The 19,245-nt window shown below is 40.6% G+C and overlaps 1 protein-coding gene across 1 annotated transcript in view; it reads left to right on the forward strand.

Annotated features, from left to right (window-relative positions):
* The window catches only part of Slc5a8 (solute carrier family 5 member 8), a 49,335-nt gene extending 45,583 nt beyond the window's left edge, over positions 1-3,752 (forward strand). Inside the window, exons 14-15 of the mRNA XM_036170216.1 lie at positions 3,037-3,116; positions 3,627-3,752. Coding sequence (XP_036026109.1) covers positions 3,037-3,116; positions 3,627-3,752 — 206 coding nt within the window. The remainder of the gene's footprint in view (positions 1-3,036; positions 3,117-3,626) is intronic.
* The last annotated feature ends 15,493 nt before the right edge of the window (positions 3,753-19,245 follow it).

The following is a 19,245-nucleotide window of genomic DNA, read 5'->3' on the forward strand; positions in this document are numbered from 1 at the left end:
ATTTGAGAGCCTGAACTTAAGGCAGAACAACTTAGCCCATCACTATTATAATATTGGTTCTACATAATATTGGTAAATAGTAACCACTCTCATAGAGTCTTAGCATTGTGATGTGTAAAATGAGGATGATGAAGACATAAGATAAAACCAAAGCGTACATAGGTACTTGGTACATAGTTACTTGGTACATAGTTACATAGTTACTTGTTACATAGTTTCATAGTTACTTGTTGCAATGAGAGAGCTGTATGCATATCTTGACATCTTTAAGCCAGGATATTTCAATTGTCCAATACAAAATCTTTGTAAATTTCAAAGTGTACACACATATAATGAATAATAACTATAATATTTATGTGTGAACATAGTAGAAAGCCTTGGGAAGTGTTCATAAAGATTAAACAAAGTTTTAATAATCACTTGACAATGCACACAGCGTAAGCTTATCTGGAATGGAGGTTTTATCCTGAAATTTTATTTTGTTCTCATTGTGGATATTGTCTTGGCCCCCTTCCTGTGTTTTTATGTCCCATGACTTCTCACTTACATTTGTGCCTAAGTTTATTTTTTAAGTCAGTAGATATTTTTATATGTATGAGTGTTTCACCTGCGGATATGTAATTGCACTGTGTGTTTTCTTGGTACCTGCAGAGGCCAGAAGAAGGTGCTGTAGACTCCCTTACTTCTGAGCACCATGTGGGTGCTGGAAACCAAATCTGCGACAGTTGTAATAGCAGTCAATGCTCTTAACTGCAGAACCAGCTCTCCTACCCATATGCTCATACCTTTAATTGAGTGCATCCATCTTATATAGCACATTCTTGGAAAGGACAGAGAGGAAAAGAGGTTTTGGAAAATTCACATGTCTAAAAAATTACTATGCTTGACTACTAATTTGAGTATAAGTTCCATTCTAAAAATCTTAATTTCTTCTCTCATTTTGCTGGTTTTGAACTTCAATGCCAGGTTACCTGCTAACCTTTCTAAAAGCACATTTTCATGTGTCCCATGACTCTTTGACTCTGAAGTCTCATACCCATCCATCCTGGGCATTTCCTTAGGCTATCCTTTATAATTTCTTTCTATTTTTTGTCTCATCTTTCTGGAAACTTCTATCAGTCAAATGTTTGCTTAGCCCTTTAATTTTCTTGTCTTTTCTTTCCTGCTTTCCATCTCTGTCTTTTATGTCTAATCTATGAATATTTTCCCCAATTACTTTTCCAACAATTCCCAAAGAAGCATTTGATCCAGTTTAAGAATGGCCCGTAAGGGAGGAGAGCAGGTAGACTCTCGAAATATCCAGGTGAGAGATCCTAGCGGCTGGGATTGCGGGTTGGTGGAAGTGCTGGGATCCTAACCCATGACCACCCTCCCCCCCCATACTCCCTCTCATATGTCTATCCATAGCAGCCAGATCAGGGGAAGGCTGCATTGCCTTCTTTATCAGTTATTCAGCTATCCCACACCTTGTCCAAACACATGGTGTTGCCACGTGGTTTGCACGATACAATGTTAGAAGCAGCCTCGGTAGAATCTGGCTGGCACTGTTGATTTTTGGCATCCAGGTATCACTGCTTCCAATCTTATCACCTTTGGGTTGGTAATGATAACATATGCGTCCACTTTCCAAAAGGACTGTGTTTTTCTCATGAAGTATTCACTTAGTGGCCTTATTACTTAATCTGTTTTGAGAAGTACAATTTATTTCCACAAATTAACCAGTTGTTCATTTCTGAAATACATCTGTACTACCTCTGTGTATTTCTGTCCTTGGCTCTTATCACCCCCTCCTGCTTTCTCTCCCTTTTTAAGAAACTGGGGGATCAGAGGCTCCTGCTGGCATTTCCTTTTCTTTTAACTTCTTTGATTTTGTTAAGTGCGTGGAGTTGTCCAGGAGAGAAGGTAGCTAGTCAAAGAATACTTTTTACCTCATTAGTTTCACCAGTGAACCATCCTTCCCTCACAGCAGCAGTGAGAACCTCGAGAAGAAAGTCTAGAAACAGACACTTGTGATGTTCTTTAAAACGAACTGTAGAGTACTAGAAATTTATAAGAATCCAGAAGGACGGACTTGATTGGCATGCAGCTCCATTTGACTCTTTGCACTGAGTGTTTGTCTGTTTTTATTAGTAAAACAGGGGTGGGTGCTGGGGCAGTTCTCAAACTTTAGCAGATATAGAAATCACCTCGGAAAATGAGCAAAACCAAGAGTTCAGTGGCCCCTCAGTTCCAATTTGGTCAGTCCAGGCTAAAGTGCAGGCATTTCTGGTTTTTTTTTTTCCCCCGAGGCAAGGTTTCTCTGTGTAGTTTTGAGCCTTTCCTGGAACTCATTCTGTAGCCCAGGCTGGCCTCAAACTCACAGAGATCCGCCTCCTGAGTGCTGGGATTAAAGGTGTGCACCACCACTGCCCAGCATGGCATTTCTGTTTTAAGCACATCTCTCAAAGATTTAGATAGTGGTGGTTTGAGGACCACATACGTGGTTCTCAAGAGCATCTAAGTTGGTCCACCAAGAAAAAAAAAATGAAAAGAAAAATGAAAGACAGACAGACAGACAGAAAACAAGCAAGGCCAAATCAAAGGATTAGTTTCTAAAACAAAACCTTAGAGAAGAGGATTTGTAAAAACACCAGTGAGGGCTTGAGAGATGGCTCATTGGCTAAGAGCACCACCAATTGCTTTTCCAGAGGTCCTGAGTTCAATTCCCAGCAACCACATGGTAGCTCACAACCATCTGTAATGAGATCTGGTGCCCTCTTCTGGCCTGCAGTCATACATGCTGTATACATAATAAATAAATAAATCTTTAAAAAAAATCATATTTATCAGTTAGACACTTGTAGGATCTGAGCTCTAGGGAGAGGGAGTTGTGTCTGGATCAGGACTACTTTAAGGTTTTTTGGTGTGTGTGTGTGTGTGTGTGTGTGTGTGTGTGTGTGTGTGTGTGTGTGTGTTTGCATTTTATGTGTTCATAAGCCAAAAGCCTGTGTAATGGGAGATCTGTATAACAATGTAAATAATGTATTTGTTTTTCAGGAGGAAGAAAACAGAATTTAGACCCCCGATTCTTACTAACCAAACAGGACTTTTTATCCAATTTTGATGCTCTTAAGAAAGTAAGTTAGGTGGTATGCCAGACTTTGTTGAGTACCATGGGAGGCCTTACCCACTCTGAGGAATGGATGGGGGTAGAGCAGGAGGGAGGTGAGGAGGCAGGAGAAGGGGAGGGAGGGGGAACTGGGGTTGGTATGAAAAATGGAAAAAATTTTAATAAATAAATATATTTAAAAAAAAAGAAAGTAAGTTAGGTTTGGTTATCTTAAATTAGGGCAAAGTGGGTTTTTAATCCCCTGAATAGTCCCCAGGCCTTTTCTTGAACAGGCACACAGAAAGGATATTTCTATATTTATATCTACAGGTGTATAGTTAATAGATAAGAACTATTTGAGAGAATATGTGGATATTCATAGCCAGAGTGTATAATGTACACCATTCTATCTTTAATTGCTTGGCTATCACTCTCTGTCAAGAGATTTAGAGACATGAAAATGTAGTAACAATTCTCTGCTATTGAACAAATGAAGTTTCTTTTAAAAATTTTCCATGTAACTTTTTTTTTTCTTCAGAAGAATCATGTTTTAAGCTATAAATTGCATCCTCTGGAAGATGGTGGAACTGATAACCCTGCCTTCAACCACATTGAACCAAACTCCACAGATAACAGTGGCAAGATCGATGGGACACGCTTGTGAAGCAATCTGGAGCAGGAGACTACTATGTCATGCCTGTCTTTTTTTTTTTTTTTTTAATACGTTTTAGGACAATTGGACCAGATCAGTTTTTCAAACCCTATCATAGGTGTTTTGGAAGATTTATTTTTGTTAAAGCTAAGTCTCAACTTGGTTTACTTTCTACACTAATTTATTGATGCTACACTAAAGTTAAGAGTTTCAACATCAGCACATTTCAGTAGAGCTACAGTTGTGAATGTTACGACCACATACATGTCTGAAAGGCAAATAAAGACACACACACATGATACTTGATCAAAGGCATATTCTTACACTTGGACCTTATTGAAAATATTTTCCATGCCTTTGGTCCTAGTATTTTGGGATATTTAACTAGAATCATAAATCCTGGAAAGAGATTTCTTGCCTCCCCCTACATATTCTGTTTCTAGGCAGTGGTGAAATGAGGAGGAATGGAGCCTATCTGTGATCTTTACTTCTGGATGAGCTCATGGTGTAACTTTGCTACTGATACTGCCTCTGGAATGGAGTAAACAAAAGGATCTGCCCAGGACATAATAGGGACGCAAGGATCAAGATCATCTTTAATACATTCTTGTGCCTGTTTTGATTCCCCCTGAGATCCCTGGCTATTAGCCAATTGCATTGCTGGCCGTAGACTGCAGACTGTTGACTATAGATTATAGACCACTGGCTGCAGACTGTTGACTATAGATTATAGACCACTGGCTGCAGACTGTTGACTATAGATTATAGACCACTGGCTGCAGACTGTTGACTATAGATTATAGACCACTGGCTGCAGACTGTTGACTATAGATTATAGACCACTGGCTGCAGACTGTTGACTATAGATTATAGACCACTGGCTGCAGACTGTTGACTATAGATTATAGACCACTGGCTGCAGACTGTTGACTATAGATTATAGACCACTGGCTGCAGACTGTTGACTATAGATTATAGACCACTGGCTGCAGACTGTTGACTATAGATTATAGACCACTGGCTGTAGACCGCAGACTATAGACTATAGTTCTTGTCCTCATTCTTAGTTTTTGTCCCAACAATCTTGCTTTTGTTGGGCGCATTGTCCAGGCTTAACTGTTCCAGTTTCCTGGGCTTATATATGTCTCAAGACAACCAATATGAATCATGTCACCTCTGTTCTCCACTCACCAGGACCTAGCCTATAAATTATATATGCCCATTCACCTGATACTGACTAATGCATACTTCATAAAGATTTGGTGAGTCAAGAACATTGCATATTTAAAAATGGTAAAGTCAGGGTGGGGGATTTAGCTCAGTGGTAGAGTGCTTGCCTAGCAAGCACAAGGCCCTGGGTTCGGTCCTCAGCTCTGAATAAACAACACAAAACAAAAAAAGATTAAAAAAAATTATAAAGCCGCATGGGGTCAGATACTTGTTTTTAGTGATGTTAAATTGAACTACTAATTCATATATTTAAAGTGCTAAATTTCATAGGTAAATACCACTTTTCTTTTCACTTGTTCCTTACTTATTATATACATGTTTTGTTCTATCTTCTAAGATTTCAAGCAGTAGTCTCAATGTTCTTAGCCATTTATTTGGCTGTGTTCCTAGCTACAACTTGCATTATGGAATTTCATCAGTTCAATAACTTATTTTTCTATAACACCACATTAGATATTGTTTAAAAGATTAAGAAAGTTTTCACATTTTTAAAATAGAAATATTGACATTTTAAAGATAGTTTATAATTTTATACATACTTTTTGGTCTGTCATATTTAGACAGCCATGCTTTGTACATTTAAAGGTTGCTCACTGACATTGAAAACTAAAATATTAAAAAATATTATAATTTATCTGAAGCAAAGAGATTTATATACCATTTAAATCAACTATGTATTCATGTATTTCTTATGTATATAGATATATTTTTGATCACCATATTTGTAAACAAAAATCAAGTTTTGTGACTCTTTCTTGCAGTATTCTAATGAGCAGGGTCATGTAATCTTATATGTAGACTTTTATAACTCTGATTTGAAGTACAGTTATTTATCAAGTGATTTTGAATGAATATGTATTCAGGTTTGGCAATGAGACTCCAGGTTCCTTGAATAACTTTTTCTTTGATTTGATTGCCCAGAGATTGTGCAATATGTTCTTCTTGAGAAAAGATATTTCAGATGATTTTGTCAACTTCTTGTAAAACAAAGCAGATCTTTGTGACATTTGGAAACACCAGTGTTTTACTTTTGCAAACTTACAGGAGTGCTGGATGGAGGTCTTAAAGTAAAATGAGGTTGTTAATACCTAAATAGCGCTTGTTTAAAATACTTTTAGAATTTGAGGCAAATCAAATATGGGTGAGATGTCAGAATATTAAAATATAATGTAAATCATCTTTTGTAAGTTTTATTGAATCAAAGACACTTTAAGGAAGAAAAAAACATGCAAGTTGTCTGTCAGTATCTTTTGGTGCTGACAAATACATGTTTGAATTTACCTTCAATTCCATTGTAAGTATAAGCATTTAGACTTCCTACCTCACAGAAATAGTGTGAGTGTGAAGGAGTAGAGCTTTGACAGAATAGGACTTTATTAATTCAAATAATTTGAGGCAAAAGCAGTTTGCTAGTTTATTTTCTTTTTTGAACTAAGGAGAATCTGTACTATCATGATGCAGAGAAAAGACCTTCTCTAAAAATATGTGTGCCACAGGAATAAGACACATTTGAGCATCAGTGGGATGATTCCAGCAGAAAGAATCTAAACCTTAAATGAAGACATAGCTCAGTCCTGTTCATTCTTTCTAGAGATGGGAACTCTAGAGGTAAGATGTAAAACAGCACAGATTCATGTTTACTAATACGATGAATTGTTTGCACAGTCCTTTTTTTCCTCTTGAGATGAACCAGTATGGGCCATCGTGCTCCTCTGGTAGTGGTCACAATGAGGGGAGAATGGTAGTCACATAGGGAGTAAATTGAGGAACACTGCTTAAAGTCCCATGGGATCTGGCAGCTTTCCTTCCCCAACCATAAAACAAACCAGTGAGCTGAAGATACTAATAGTGAGTGTAGTTTCTAATTCATTCATTAGGATGATATGAAATACATGGCTGTTAAGATCTCCTAATTTCATTTTATTGATGACAGGCACGGGGACTGTAATTTGTTTCATTAAGTGAGCATATGATGTAGACCCACGGGTCAGAGTGGAGGTTGAGGCAGAGTGAGCAATCCTGAATTGATTCCTACAGGAAATTCTGAGTCTTGCCATAGAGCCTTGACAAAGAGTAAACCTAGGAGCGGGGGGAGGGGGGTGGGGTAGTGGTGGTGGTGTGGTTCAGTGGGAAAGCTCTTACTGAGCATGCGCAAGACCCTAGGCTTCATTCGTTGCGCCACTAAAAACCGAGTCAACCGAGTGTATGACCATTTAGTTTCTTAAAAATGCCTTTAATGCATTTAGAGTTAACTTTTGTACCATTGTGAAATTCTGGGGAAAGTTGAATACTTCTACGTAAAATATGGTTACAAATATAATTTTTTCAATTAACTAATTAAAATTTCCATAAAAAACCTTTGTGGTTGTCTGTCCTTGGAACAAATTTGAATATAACAAATGTTACCTACCTTTATGCAAAGCTATTGCTACCCTATTCACTACATAAAGGACTCTCTCAAACTAAATGCTGGATATAAATCATAAAACTGAAAGCAAATGAGCTTGTATAATTTTGTCATCAAGGACCATTTTATATTTTAATTAATTAGCATACTTGAAGCAGAAATGCTGTGGTTTACGTGTTGGCTGATTGTACTTCAAACAGCCATGACTGAAAGCTTGGTCCATGGGGTGGTGCCCCCAGGAGATACTTGAGTCCCTTGGAAGTGGAATCTAGATCAGGTCTTCAGGTCATAGGCAGCAATGCCCTCAAAAGTGATTGTTGAATGCCACCCATCATCTCTCCTCAGTCTCTGATCACTTGCTTCTCCTGTGTTCCAGTCATGATGAGCTAGCTTCATCAGAGGCAGGAGCACAGGGCCACTTCAGCTATGCTGTGAGCTCTGAGATCTGTGAGCTCAAGCAACCTTTTTTTAAAGATTACTTGACTTGGGCATTTCATTGTAGTAACGTGAAGTTCACTAACACAAAAGGGCACACAATGAAGTGGATTAGAGACATGATTCACTGGAAGAACCCTTGTCTGTGTGCAAAAGTTTTGTTCCTACATACCAATAAAACATAAATGAACAAAAAAAGGACCAACTTTTCTGTATCAACTTCAATTTTTAGTTGGTGAAATTTAAAAATTAGTGTGAATAATTGTTGGTAACAGCAGGATGTCAGACTAGCATCAGCAACACCAAATCTGCAAATTTTCATCTTCTTGAAAAGAGTTTGAAAGTTAAGATTTTTATCTCAAAGCTACAATTTGTGGGGTATAAAGTTAAGTGGTCAGTCAAGCCAAAGAAAGGTTTAGGTACAAAAGATGGCTGTGTATACCCAACTCCCTAACTTGGAAAAGTGTTCTGCAAGCAGATGCCAAGTTTCCTGTTTGGCAAGAACCTCTTCTTTGGCCATTTCTGGTTATTTAGTTGACCCACTTATTCCCTGTCCAGTCACTGGGTGAGCAAAGTTCCAGTGTTCCTGTGAGGGGAATTCTGCACGACCTTTTACTCTGAAGATTAGATTAAATCTTTTTGATTTAAATTCATCAAACCCAAGACTATTTTGAAAAGTTCCAATTTTTATCATCCACAAGCACTTATTTCCTCATTTTAGAAAGGCCTATTTTCCCTTTTATCTTGTTTTGGGTGAACTCACCCAAAAGAGCATAGAGTATCGGTTGATGGCGTTTGCTCAGGATGTTCCCATCCACATCTGCATGGGCAGATTGCAGATTCCTCTTCCACTTTCCTCTGCTCCCTTGTTGTTCTGACCCACGGTGGCCACTTCACATTCTGTCCTAGAGCTTCGGCCAGAGCCAGAGTCACCTGGAGAGGCTGGGCTGCACTCCCAGTTTCTGATTAGGTAGCACTGGCACAGAGCCTGGGATTTTATGTGTCTGGTGATTTCCTGAGGGTGATGGTGCCTCTGATCTATAAATCATGTGCTGAAGATGATGGTTCTAATTCACAGTGACCTCTTTGGAAACTCTGTCTGATGACTCTTGACTCACAAGTTGCTGTGTCCTCATTGTCTGTCTACCAAGGCTCACACCCCTCAGTGAGATGAGCTTCTGTAGAGATCTATCACTTTCCTGTCCATGTTACACTGAGCTCCCCATGATGCGCTACATATACAACCCACTCCTCTTGTATAGGCAAGCTACCCTTTGCACTATCTTGAATCTTTGAAACAAACACTTGCTCGGTTATTAGGACCTAGTTGCTTGTGTATCATTTACCTCTCTTCCATTTCCCTGGGTGGTTTTATTTTGTACTTAACCTCCACCATTAGCAATCATGATATGCTTGACACATGTAGAACACACTCGGCTATCTTTCTGTGGCACACACTCTCCATTTCTGATGTTTTGTTCATGTGAAGGGGTCATCCATCTCAGATACCTTCCTGACTTCTATCTGACCCTTTACTCCTTAACTGCCCACAGACACAAGGAATGACTATGGAGGGCAGTCACTTTGAGTGACAAATTAGTCCTAAAACTGAGCAACAAACATGGGACTTTCTCCATTTGGGGGACACTGCTTGACAAATGTAGATCCCACCGCCCTGTGCACATAATCTTTCTGATCTCCATTACTCAGTCTAGCCTCACTGGCTCTTTATCCCTCAAACCTGGAAAAGCACACACTGTCTCAAGGTTGTTGAATTGCCTGGGTGAGCACCGCATAACAATCATGTGGCTCAGTCCCTAAATTATTGCAGGTTCTGTTCAAACACCACCCTCCATGTGAGGTATTCTCTGGTTTCTATGTAAAATTGCAAGTTCCCTCTCAACACCTTTTATCTGATTCCTCACTTTCACTTTCTTTAGTAACTGTATTAGTCTGCTTTCTGTTTCTGTAACAAATACCCAAGTCTAATAAGAAGTGCACAGATTTCAGTCCATGTTTTGGGCCTGTGTCAAGGCAAGATATCATAGCAGGAAGTCCATGGTTAATCAAGCTGTCCTCATGATGGAGAGGAAGCATGTGCATGCGCGCGTGCGTGCGTGCATGCGTGTGTGTGTGTGTGTGTGTGTGTGTGTGTGTGTGTGTGTGTGGTGTGTGTGTGCATCTGCTCATTTCTGACAATACTCTCTTCAAGAGCACATTGCCTGGTAGGAGCCACTGTGCTGGGACAGACAGTAGAAACCATGAGGGAAAGGATTGCATTCTTGTCATTTATGAAAGCCACTTGTAAGTGGCTGTGCTCCCAGGTTCAGCGGTCAGGCTTCTAGAGCCTTGGTTCTGCTCTCCTTCCATTACAACACCCTGCACCACACTGTGGTATTCTCAGTGGGTTTGCGGCAGAGTCACTACCAGCCAAGTCTTGCTTGATTGGCAACAACCTGCTGAGCCACAGAAGAGGAATGTCTATCAGATCCCAGAGTAGGCAAGGATTTCCCATTCCTAGATTAGTCCAAACTTAGACACTTAGAAGGTTCCTTCTCAAGATAAATCCTGGTTAAAACACCATGAAGATTTGCTGAGAGATCAAGTGAATTTCTTTTCTGAAGCAGTTCCATGCTTCCTACATATTTAGAGCATAACCCTGAAAAGCTCTCAATACTTTCAAACATCCAGGCTTGCTGGGGTCTGCACAGATAGCTTGCCAGCTTTTTATTTTTCTTTTGTTTCTGTGCTCTTTCAAGAGAATCTGGTGAGTTCTGGCTTCATTCAGCCCCCTTGTTAACCCACTGAAGATCAAAGTGCTGATTTCTGAACTCAATACTAGCATCTTTACTGTATTCCTTCCAGGGGTTCACACATCTGATCTCATGAGCTCTCATGGAGGCAAATTGTTCTTTGAGGAGCTGCTCCACTTAGCACCCCCACAGGGAGACAATCACTGGAAGGTCTTAGCTGCCATCTTGTTCTGCCCTATATTTTCATAAGTAGTCCACTTTCTACTGAATGGCTCCATTTCTTTTTAAAGCTGAAGATGAAGCTTTTATACACAGCCTTTTGGGGGCTACTCCAGATCCAAGTTATAGCATTTCACTATATGTTTAAAAAAAAAACCCAAATGATTCAAGAGGGAAGCATTTTTGAGGAATTTATTTATTTATTTATTTATTTAAAATATATTTATTTATTAAAATTTTTCCATTTTACATACCAACCCCAGTTCCCCCTCCCTCCCTTTCTCCCGCCTCCACACCTCCCTCCCACTCTACCCCATCCACTCCCCCTCTTCTTCTTCTTCTTTTTTTTTTTTTTTTGAACGCCGAATGACATTTATTGAAGGAGGGAGGAGGTCTTAAATACAGGCTTACAGCACAATGGGAGAACCCCGGATGGCAGAAGTTCGCTTCTAATTTTTTTTTTTTTGAGCTGAGGATCAAACCCTGGGCTTTGTGCTTGCTAGGCAAGCGCTCTACCACTGAGCTAAATCCCCAACCCTGCTTCTGATGTTTTACAATCTTGCATCTAAGCTGTTAACGCCCAATATGCTGGATACACAGACAAGGAGCTTCCCTTAAGCATTCAAGAGGGTGGAATCTTGCAGGGAATTAGCATAGGGAGGATATCAAGGTCAAGGTCAGCAAGCAAGGCAACAGTTACCCAAAATGGGGCCAGGGACCTATAGGTCCCCCCTTTTACTTCTGACTTAGGTTGCATAGGATGTCAGCAGGTCACCTTACCCGTCATGGAGACACCTGTCCAGGCCACACAGGTGTTCTGTCTTAGGTTGGTGAGCACCCCCAGGTATTACCCGTCTCTGAATACTCATTATCTTATAGGCTCAATCCTGTGAGAGCTGCAGAGTTAACTGTTGCCAAAGATCTCTATGTGGTGCTGGGCTTGCAATCTGTGTGTTCAACACAGAAAAGACCAACAGAAGTCTTAACCCACCCATAGCTGGTAGGTTAAAGGCAACTGATCCATTCCCTTCCTTAACGAGCCTTACTGCAAATTGGAGACCTTGTAAGATGGTATCCCTAGAGCAAATGGAACTCGAGTTTGTAAATTTATAGCTTTCAAGGCCAATTCAAATGTATATAACTATTAATTTAAATTTGTCATGCCCAATAGAATGAAAGATTAATTAACTGTGGTAGCTACTTTAGCTGCCAGGGTCTCCACTGTGCTAGCTGTAGTAACCAATTATGAAATGGCAATCCCAGAAACAGTAGTAGTGGTGGTCGCTGCTGTTATAACAGCAACAACAGCAGCATCGATGTCAAATTCTCTTCTGGAGCATGTGGGCATCCACTGGCATGGACACAACTCCAGGACCACGAACTGCCAAGGCCCATTATTCTTGATCCCAGCACGACTTAAGCTGGCAGCTCTGCAAAAGAACAACTAAAAAACCATAAAGAAAAAACAGGCAGCTCACAAGGAGCAGAACTAATGGTCTCATAATGGCTACATTCAGACTCACAAAATTTAAGGTATCTTCAAAGGGGGCTAAATGAATTTCAGGAGGCCAAAAACTGTTGCACAGAGCCACTCCTGAGAAGTAGGTACTACTCCAGCTTGAATAGGGTTGTGAGAGTGAAAATGCTTAGCTGGCATGCTACTGTTAATAAATGGAGGTCAGTGATCTTCAGTGTTATCCTTAATCTCCTAGGTGTCTGGGTGACACATTCTCAAACATACTTGAAAAAGAAGGTATCATGGCTGCAGTTCCTAGGCTTACCTTAATGCTTGCCAAAGCTGGCCATATTGGGCTTTCAATGCCCATTGGCATCAGGAGGGGAGAGTTTTTCATGAAGGCCCAATAGGTCTCTGCCATGTTGGGCTTCAGCTGCAGCCACAGGGTGCACTTGGTGCTCAGAAACCCAATGAGGAATTTCATTGGAGGATTTTATTTAGTAGTCCCTTCAACAGCTGAAACAGTATTAAGACCATAGTTGCATGCACTGTAGACCAGAGTGGATTTGGTGGGGAGCATTTTATATGATTTAGTGGTAAATTGATTCTGTTATTTATAAAAACATCTGGCTTTTTTTAAAATAAGAGATTTACTTATTTATTATGTATATAGTGTTCTACCTCCATTATCCCTGCACACTAGAAATGGGCACCAGATCTCATTATAGATGGTTGTGAGCCACCATGTGGTTGCTGAGAATTGAACTTGGGACCAGTGCTCTTAGCCTCTGAGCCATCTCTCCAGCCCAACATCTGGGTTTTAGCATCATCCTATTAACACACGTGTAAAATCCTTAGATTCAGTATTAGTTAAACTCCTGATGCCATGTAGTTTGTTTTGTTATTTTGAGACAGGGTTTCTCTGTGTAGCCCTGACTGACCTGGAACTCACTCTGTAAATCAGATTGGTCTTGAACTTAGAAATCTTTCTACGTCTGTCTCTGAGAGCTGAGATTAAAGATGTGCACCATTATGCCAGGCTGAAGATTATGTTTTTGCATGCTGAGAAGAGCTGTTTATTGAATCCCACCAAGAACTTCTAATAATACCCCCCTTATACACCATGAGATTAATGGGATATCTAGAAACAAGATATGGTATAATCCCAGCACTCAGCAGGCAGAGATAGGAGAATCCAGAGTTCAAGGCCATCCTCAGCTACACAGTGAGTTCAAGACTATCCTAGGCTACATGAGACCCCATCTCAAGAAGAAACAAGCAAGCAAGCAAGCAAACAAACAAACAAGAAGTTTAGAAAGTGTTTAACAAGTGCATGTGCACACACACACACACACACACACACACAAACACACACAAATATGAAAGTTTCAACTTTTAGTCAACAAAAATTTCTGCAATTTCCAAGACTTAACCCCTTTGATAGTGATTTGAAAAACTTTATACTTGAAATCACTCTGGTCCTGAATGACCTAAACAATTGTGATTTTAATGATGAGTCTAATATTGAAATAGGACATTTCTTTTGCTATTCCCAACTACACATTTGATAGAGGGCTAATGTCCAAAATATATAAAGAACTCAAGAAACTAGATATTAAAACCACAAACAATCTAATCAAAAAATGGAATATAGATCTAAGCAGAGAATTCTCAACAGAGTAAGCTCAAATGGCAGAGAAACACTTAAAGAAATGTTCAACATTCTGGCCATCAGGGAAATGCAACTCAAAATGACTGAGATTCCATCTTACACCTGTCAGAATGGCTAAGATCAAAAACACAAGTGACAAGTGACAGATCATGCTGGAGAGGATGTGGAGTAAGGGGAACACTCCTCCATTGCTGGTGGGAGTGCAAACTTGTATAACCATTATGGGAATCAATATGTTGGCTCCTCAGAAATGTGGGGATTAATTTACCTCAAGACTCAGCCATACCACTGTTGGGCATATACCAAAGGATGCTTCATTCTACCACAGGAACACTTGCTCAGTCATGTTCATTGTTGCTCTATTCACAAAAGTCAGAAATTATAAACAACCTAGATGTCTTCAACAGAAGAATGGATAAAGAAAATGTGGCACATTTATACAATGGAGTATTTCTCAGCTCTTTTAAAAAAAATGACATCATGAAATTTGTAGGCAAATAGATGGAACTAGAAAAAATTGAGTGAAGTAATCCAGAAAGAGTAATATGGAATATATTCATTTATATCTGTATATTAGCAAATAAATAAATGATAACCAAGCTACAATCCATAAACCCAGACAAGTTAGGCATAGAAGAAAGGACTAATGGGATGCATGGATCTCCCTGGGAAGGGAAAATAGAATAGATTTTATGCATGGACTGGAGCTGGCAGAGGAGGGGTGGAGTGGGGAGGGTTGATGCAGAAGAACCAGGTGGGAAGGGGGAGAGGAGATGAGACTGAGGGAGGGAATGGGGGGAGAGACATCCAGAATTGATGATTATTTGAGGGGCGGCATGGGAACCTACCACAGTGCAGACTTCCTATAATATTTGGAAGGGATCCTAATGAGGTCTCCAAAGAATGAGAGGGATGGAACCCCTACTGGTCCTCTCGTCATCAAATGAAGTGTCCCATGCTGGAACTGAGCTTCATCCATTTGAATTGTTGGCCAAAGGGTCCTATGGAAATCCTCAAACAACCTAGGCTGCCAGACAACAGGCTGCTCTCCGCAAACTGACAGCAAGGTTCTATTGCTGAAGATAACACCTACACACTCAACTACAACTCACTGAACAAGGAGAGATCAAGCGGGTGTCTCTATAGAATCTTCATCCCATGTTCTAGTGTCTATGAAACAGACAGATACTCTGCAAGCTGTCAAAAGTAGTAAACACCAACTCAATCACAAAACCTTTGATTTGTAGCCTGTCCTGCCTACAAATTATGAGAGGGCAATGGTAGCACAAAGCTTGTGGGAGTAACCAACCAATGTCTGACTTGACTTAAGGCCCACTCCATGAGATGGAACTGATACCTGACACAGATTGGGTGACCCAGAACCAGAGTCTAGACAGCCCAGAGACCTAGGGTAAAACCAAATACCTTAAAAAAAGTAAGAATAAAATGACTAATAATGATATTCTGCTATACTCATAGGTCAGCACCTCATTCAGCCACCAACAGAGAGGCTTCCTACTGCAGCAGTTAAGAACAAATGCAGAGACCCACAGCAAGATATTACACACACACACACACACACACACACACACACACCCCTTGGAACACACAGCTCTAAACAAGATGTCTCCATCAACTCCTTCCCCCCACCCTCAGAGCTCAAGGAAACCCAGAGAAGGGGAGGTAGAAGGAGTGGGGGAGACAGAGGGGATAGAGAGCACCATGAGAACAGGTCCTCCACTAAAAAAACTGAGCAAAGCTCATATGAACTCACAGAAACTGAAGCAGCATGCACAGGGCCTGCATGGGTCTGTACCAGGTCCTAGGCACAAACGCACTAGCTTTCAGTTTAGTACTTACATGGAACTCCTGAGTGTGTAAATGAGTGGGTCTCTGATTCTTGTGCCTTTTTTTAGGACCCTTTTATTTTTTTGTTGGCTTGGCTTATCCAATTTTGATCTGGTGGTTTTCATTTTATCTTAGTATATTTTATTTGTTATGTTTTGGGGTTATCTCTTAGAAGCCTGTTCTTTTCCAATGAGAGACAGAAAGGGAGTGGTCTGGGTGAGAGAGAAGGTGGGGGAAAAACCGGAAGGAGTAGAGGGAGGGGAAATTGTATTCATATTATATTGTATGAGAAGAGAATCTATGTTTAATAAAAAGGAAAAGAGAAATGACATTTCTTTTTCTATTGAATTTATTTATTTATTTATTTGGTGTGTGTGCAAACACAAGTCTGCCATATACATGTGTAGAAGTCAGAAGACACCTTTCAGGACTGGATCGACCTCTTCTACCATGTGCATCCTGGGAATCAAACTCAGGTTGTCAGCTTGGCAGCACATCCCTTGACCTGATGAGAAATCTTGCTGATCCAAAGTAGGATGCTTTTAATACTGAAGTCCTTCAAAGACTCATAAGACTAAATTAGCAAGCTCTCATATGATTGCATATTTTCTTATGCCTTGTTTCCAAAGTCATAACTTGGGGAAAGTTAATCAGAAACACAAGCTAACACTTTTCTGGCAATATTATGTTTTTGCATGTTTTCATTTAGTAACTAAATTTTTTTCTAAATTATTATTTAGAAAGATTTGAGGCATAGTGTGCTCATTAGGTACACATACATACTATATAATAATCAAAATTTAAAAGTTAATGTTTTATTATCCCTAAACATTAAAAATCTTGATGAACATTTATATATTTGAGAATTGCAATATGATGGTTTATGATAAGACATTTGATAGTTTATAGAATATGAGAAAAGGAGCTTGGAAGAAGAGCAACAAAGTGATGGAAATGGTTTTTACCCTGATTTTATCGGTACATTTTTATATGTGTATGAGATCCCATAGTGTCCTGCATCAATATGAACAGCCATCATTTTATTTTATCCAAACTCTATCAGAAATGCACTTCTGTAACCTGCTTTCTGTTCTCAACCACATACCTAAAACATTTAAAGATATTCACCATGTGTTCCTCACACCCAAAATAGGGACAACAGATAAGTACAAGTGATAGGCACTGTGTTACAGCTCTGAAGGGAAAGATTTTTCCCAACAGAAGTGTTACAGCTCTGATTTGGTGAGGGTAGGTTTCCCATACAAGAATTACAGCTTGGATGGAAATGCATCCTGGTAGTCTGGAGCCAAGTAATACCACAATGTCATACTGCACAACAAATCTCACACAAGAGATCATTGAGAAGGAAAAACCCAAGAGGGTGGCTGCCTCTGCTTGGATGAGAAGCAGCAGAAAACTGAGGAGAAGGCAGGCTTTATATAGGGTTTCTTGGGAGTGGGGAGATTTCCATGTGACCTGGGATTGGTGGGATTTTTGTGGCCTGATCTTGGGGCAAGCTTAGGGATTGGTGGGATTCTGTTTCTTGGTACTGGTCTTGGTCTTGGGGTTGTTAGGGTCAGTGTGCTTTTGTCCTGGTCCTTTTTTACCCTATGGACATGATACTGATCACTATGGTCCCCAAGATAAATGGAAAGGAATGGTTTACTTGGTACGTACCAGTAACATGGCTGCTGAAGGCATTTGGAAGCAGAATCAAGCATGCAGTAAAGTCTGCTAGCCACAGTTGCTTGCCTCAAGTTTATGACAGGTAGAAAATTTTATTTAATAAATGTGTGCTTATTTTTCTAGACCAGTACCTTGATTGGTCCTATACCTATGTCTGAATGTCAAGGCCCTCCAGTGAAAAGGAGGAACTCACTATTCCTTCCCTGCACTGGGGAGTCAGAGAGGAGATAAAGATGTGTCAAGCCCCAGGACTGACTGGACCGTGGTGGAGCTTTGGCACAGTAGCCATCAGCTGCCAGGCTGAGTCTGTGCATGCTGTATGTTTGGAGTGTCTCTTTGTATTTCAACTCTTGAGGATGTCTTTGGAAATTTCTGTTCCCAAGTTGGATATGAAATTTTCTTCAGACGTTTTACCCAATAATGGAAAAGGAAATCTTTTAGCTTCTTGTCTTTGAAGGAATCATAGAATGATTCCCTTCATTTAGGATCCACAAGCGTTAGTAGTTCACTACCTGGCACATCTGTCCAGAGAGAGTTCTAGACAGTTTAAAAAACAGTTGAAGATCTAGCCTGCCCAAAGTCCTTATGACCAACTATTTCTATCTGAGCCTAGGAAAATCAAGATCGAAGGCAACACACCATTTGATGGATGTAATAATGGGGCACTCTCCCCTCTCCCAACTGGTATGTCCAGTTCACACACACACACACACACACACACACACACACACACACACACACATACTTAGAAGTAACTATGGAAGGTGGTGGCTGTAGTTTCAGTGTGTTCTCCAAATGTTCACCTCCTGAAAGCGTGTTCCTTAGTGTGTTGGTTTTGTTGCCTGGATGCCTGGCAACTAGTTGTGTTACAGTTCTGCAGGGAAAGGCTTTCCCATGCAAGTGTTACAGCTCTGCTCCCGAGGGGGATGGCTTCCCCATGCAAGTGTTACAGCTCTGAAGGTGAACGCATCCTGGTAGTCAGGAACTAACACCACAAGTTACACCACACAACAAACCTTACACAAGAGATTTACTGGGAAAGACACAAGAGGGTGGCTGTCTTTGCTTGGGTGAGAGGCAGCAGGGAACTGAGCAGAAGGTGGGTTTATATAGGGTTTCTTGGGGGTGGAATTTTCAAGGAAGCCTGAGATTGGCAGGATTATGTGACCTGACCTTGGTGCAAATTAGGGATTTGTAGGGTTTTGTGGCCTGACCTTGGGCTTCCCCTCCACCCCCCATGGGGTGGGGCCTGGCCTTTCCCATCATCTTGAGCTGGGAATAGTTACAGCCCTTAGAGAAGTCTGGGGGTAGGGCCCAGCTGCAGAGCTCATTAGGGATGGACTTAGCCATTGGAGTCCCTCCCCCCAAATGGTCAGGCCTGGCAGCCAGAGTAGTCTAGGGGTGGAGGCCTCCAGGGGTGTGTGTGGCTGGCTTACAAGAAGTCTCTGAGAGAGGCAGAGAAAGCTGCTTGAGTTGGCTTGAATAGCCAACACCAATGAAGAATATTATGTCTGTCAATGGTAAAGCTTAACGTAATTCTTGTGGGACACTAGGGACTTGTGCTGCTGAAAATAAGTGAGCCCAACTCCTGAATTTCTGTGGCATCCTGTCCTGCCAGGCTATCTGTCCTTCTCCAAAGCTGCTTTGCTTTTTGCTGTTCTGTTGCAAATGTTGGCTTCCTCACCAGTGGCCGAACACTTGGGGCCACCCTAGCTTGACATTTCAACTTTTAAAACTGTGATCTAAATAAATCTCTCTTCTTTATAAAGTATCCAGTCTTAAGTATTTTTATTACAGAA

This window comes from Onychomys torridus, chromosome 20 (genome assembly GCF_903995425.1).
Source record: "Onychomys torridus chromosome 20, mOncTor1.1, whole genome shotgun sequence".
Taxonomy (NCBI): Eukaryota; Metazoa; Chordata; class Mammalia; order Rodentia; family Cricetidae; genus Onychomys; species Onychomys torridus.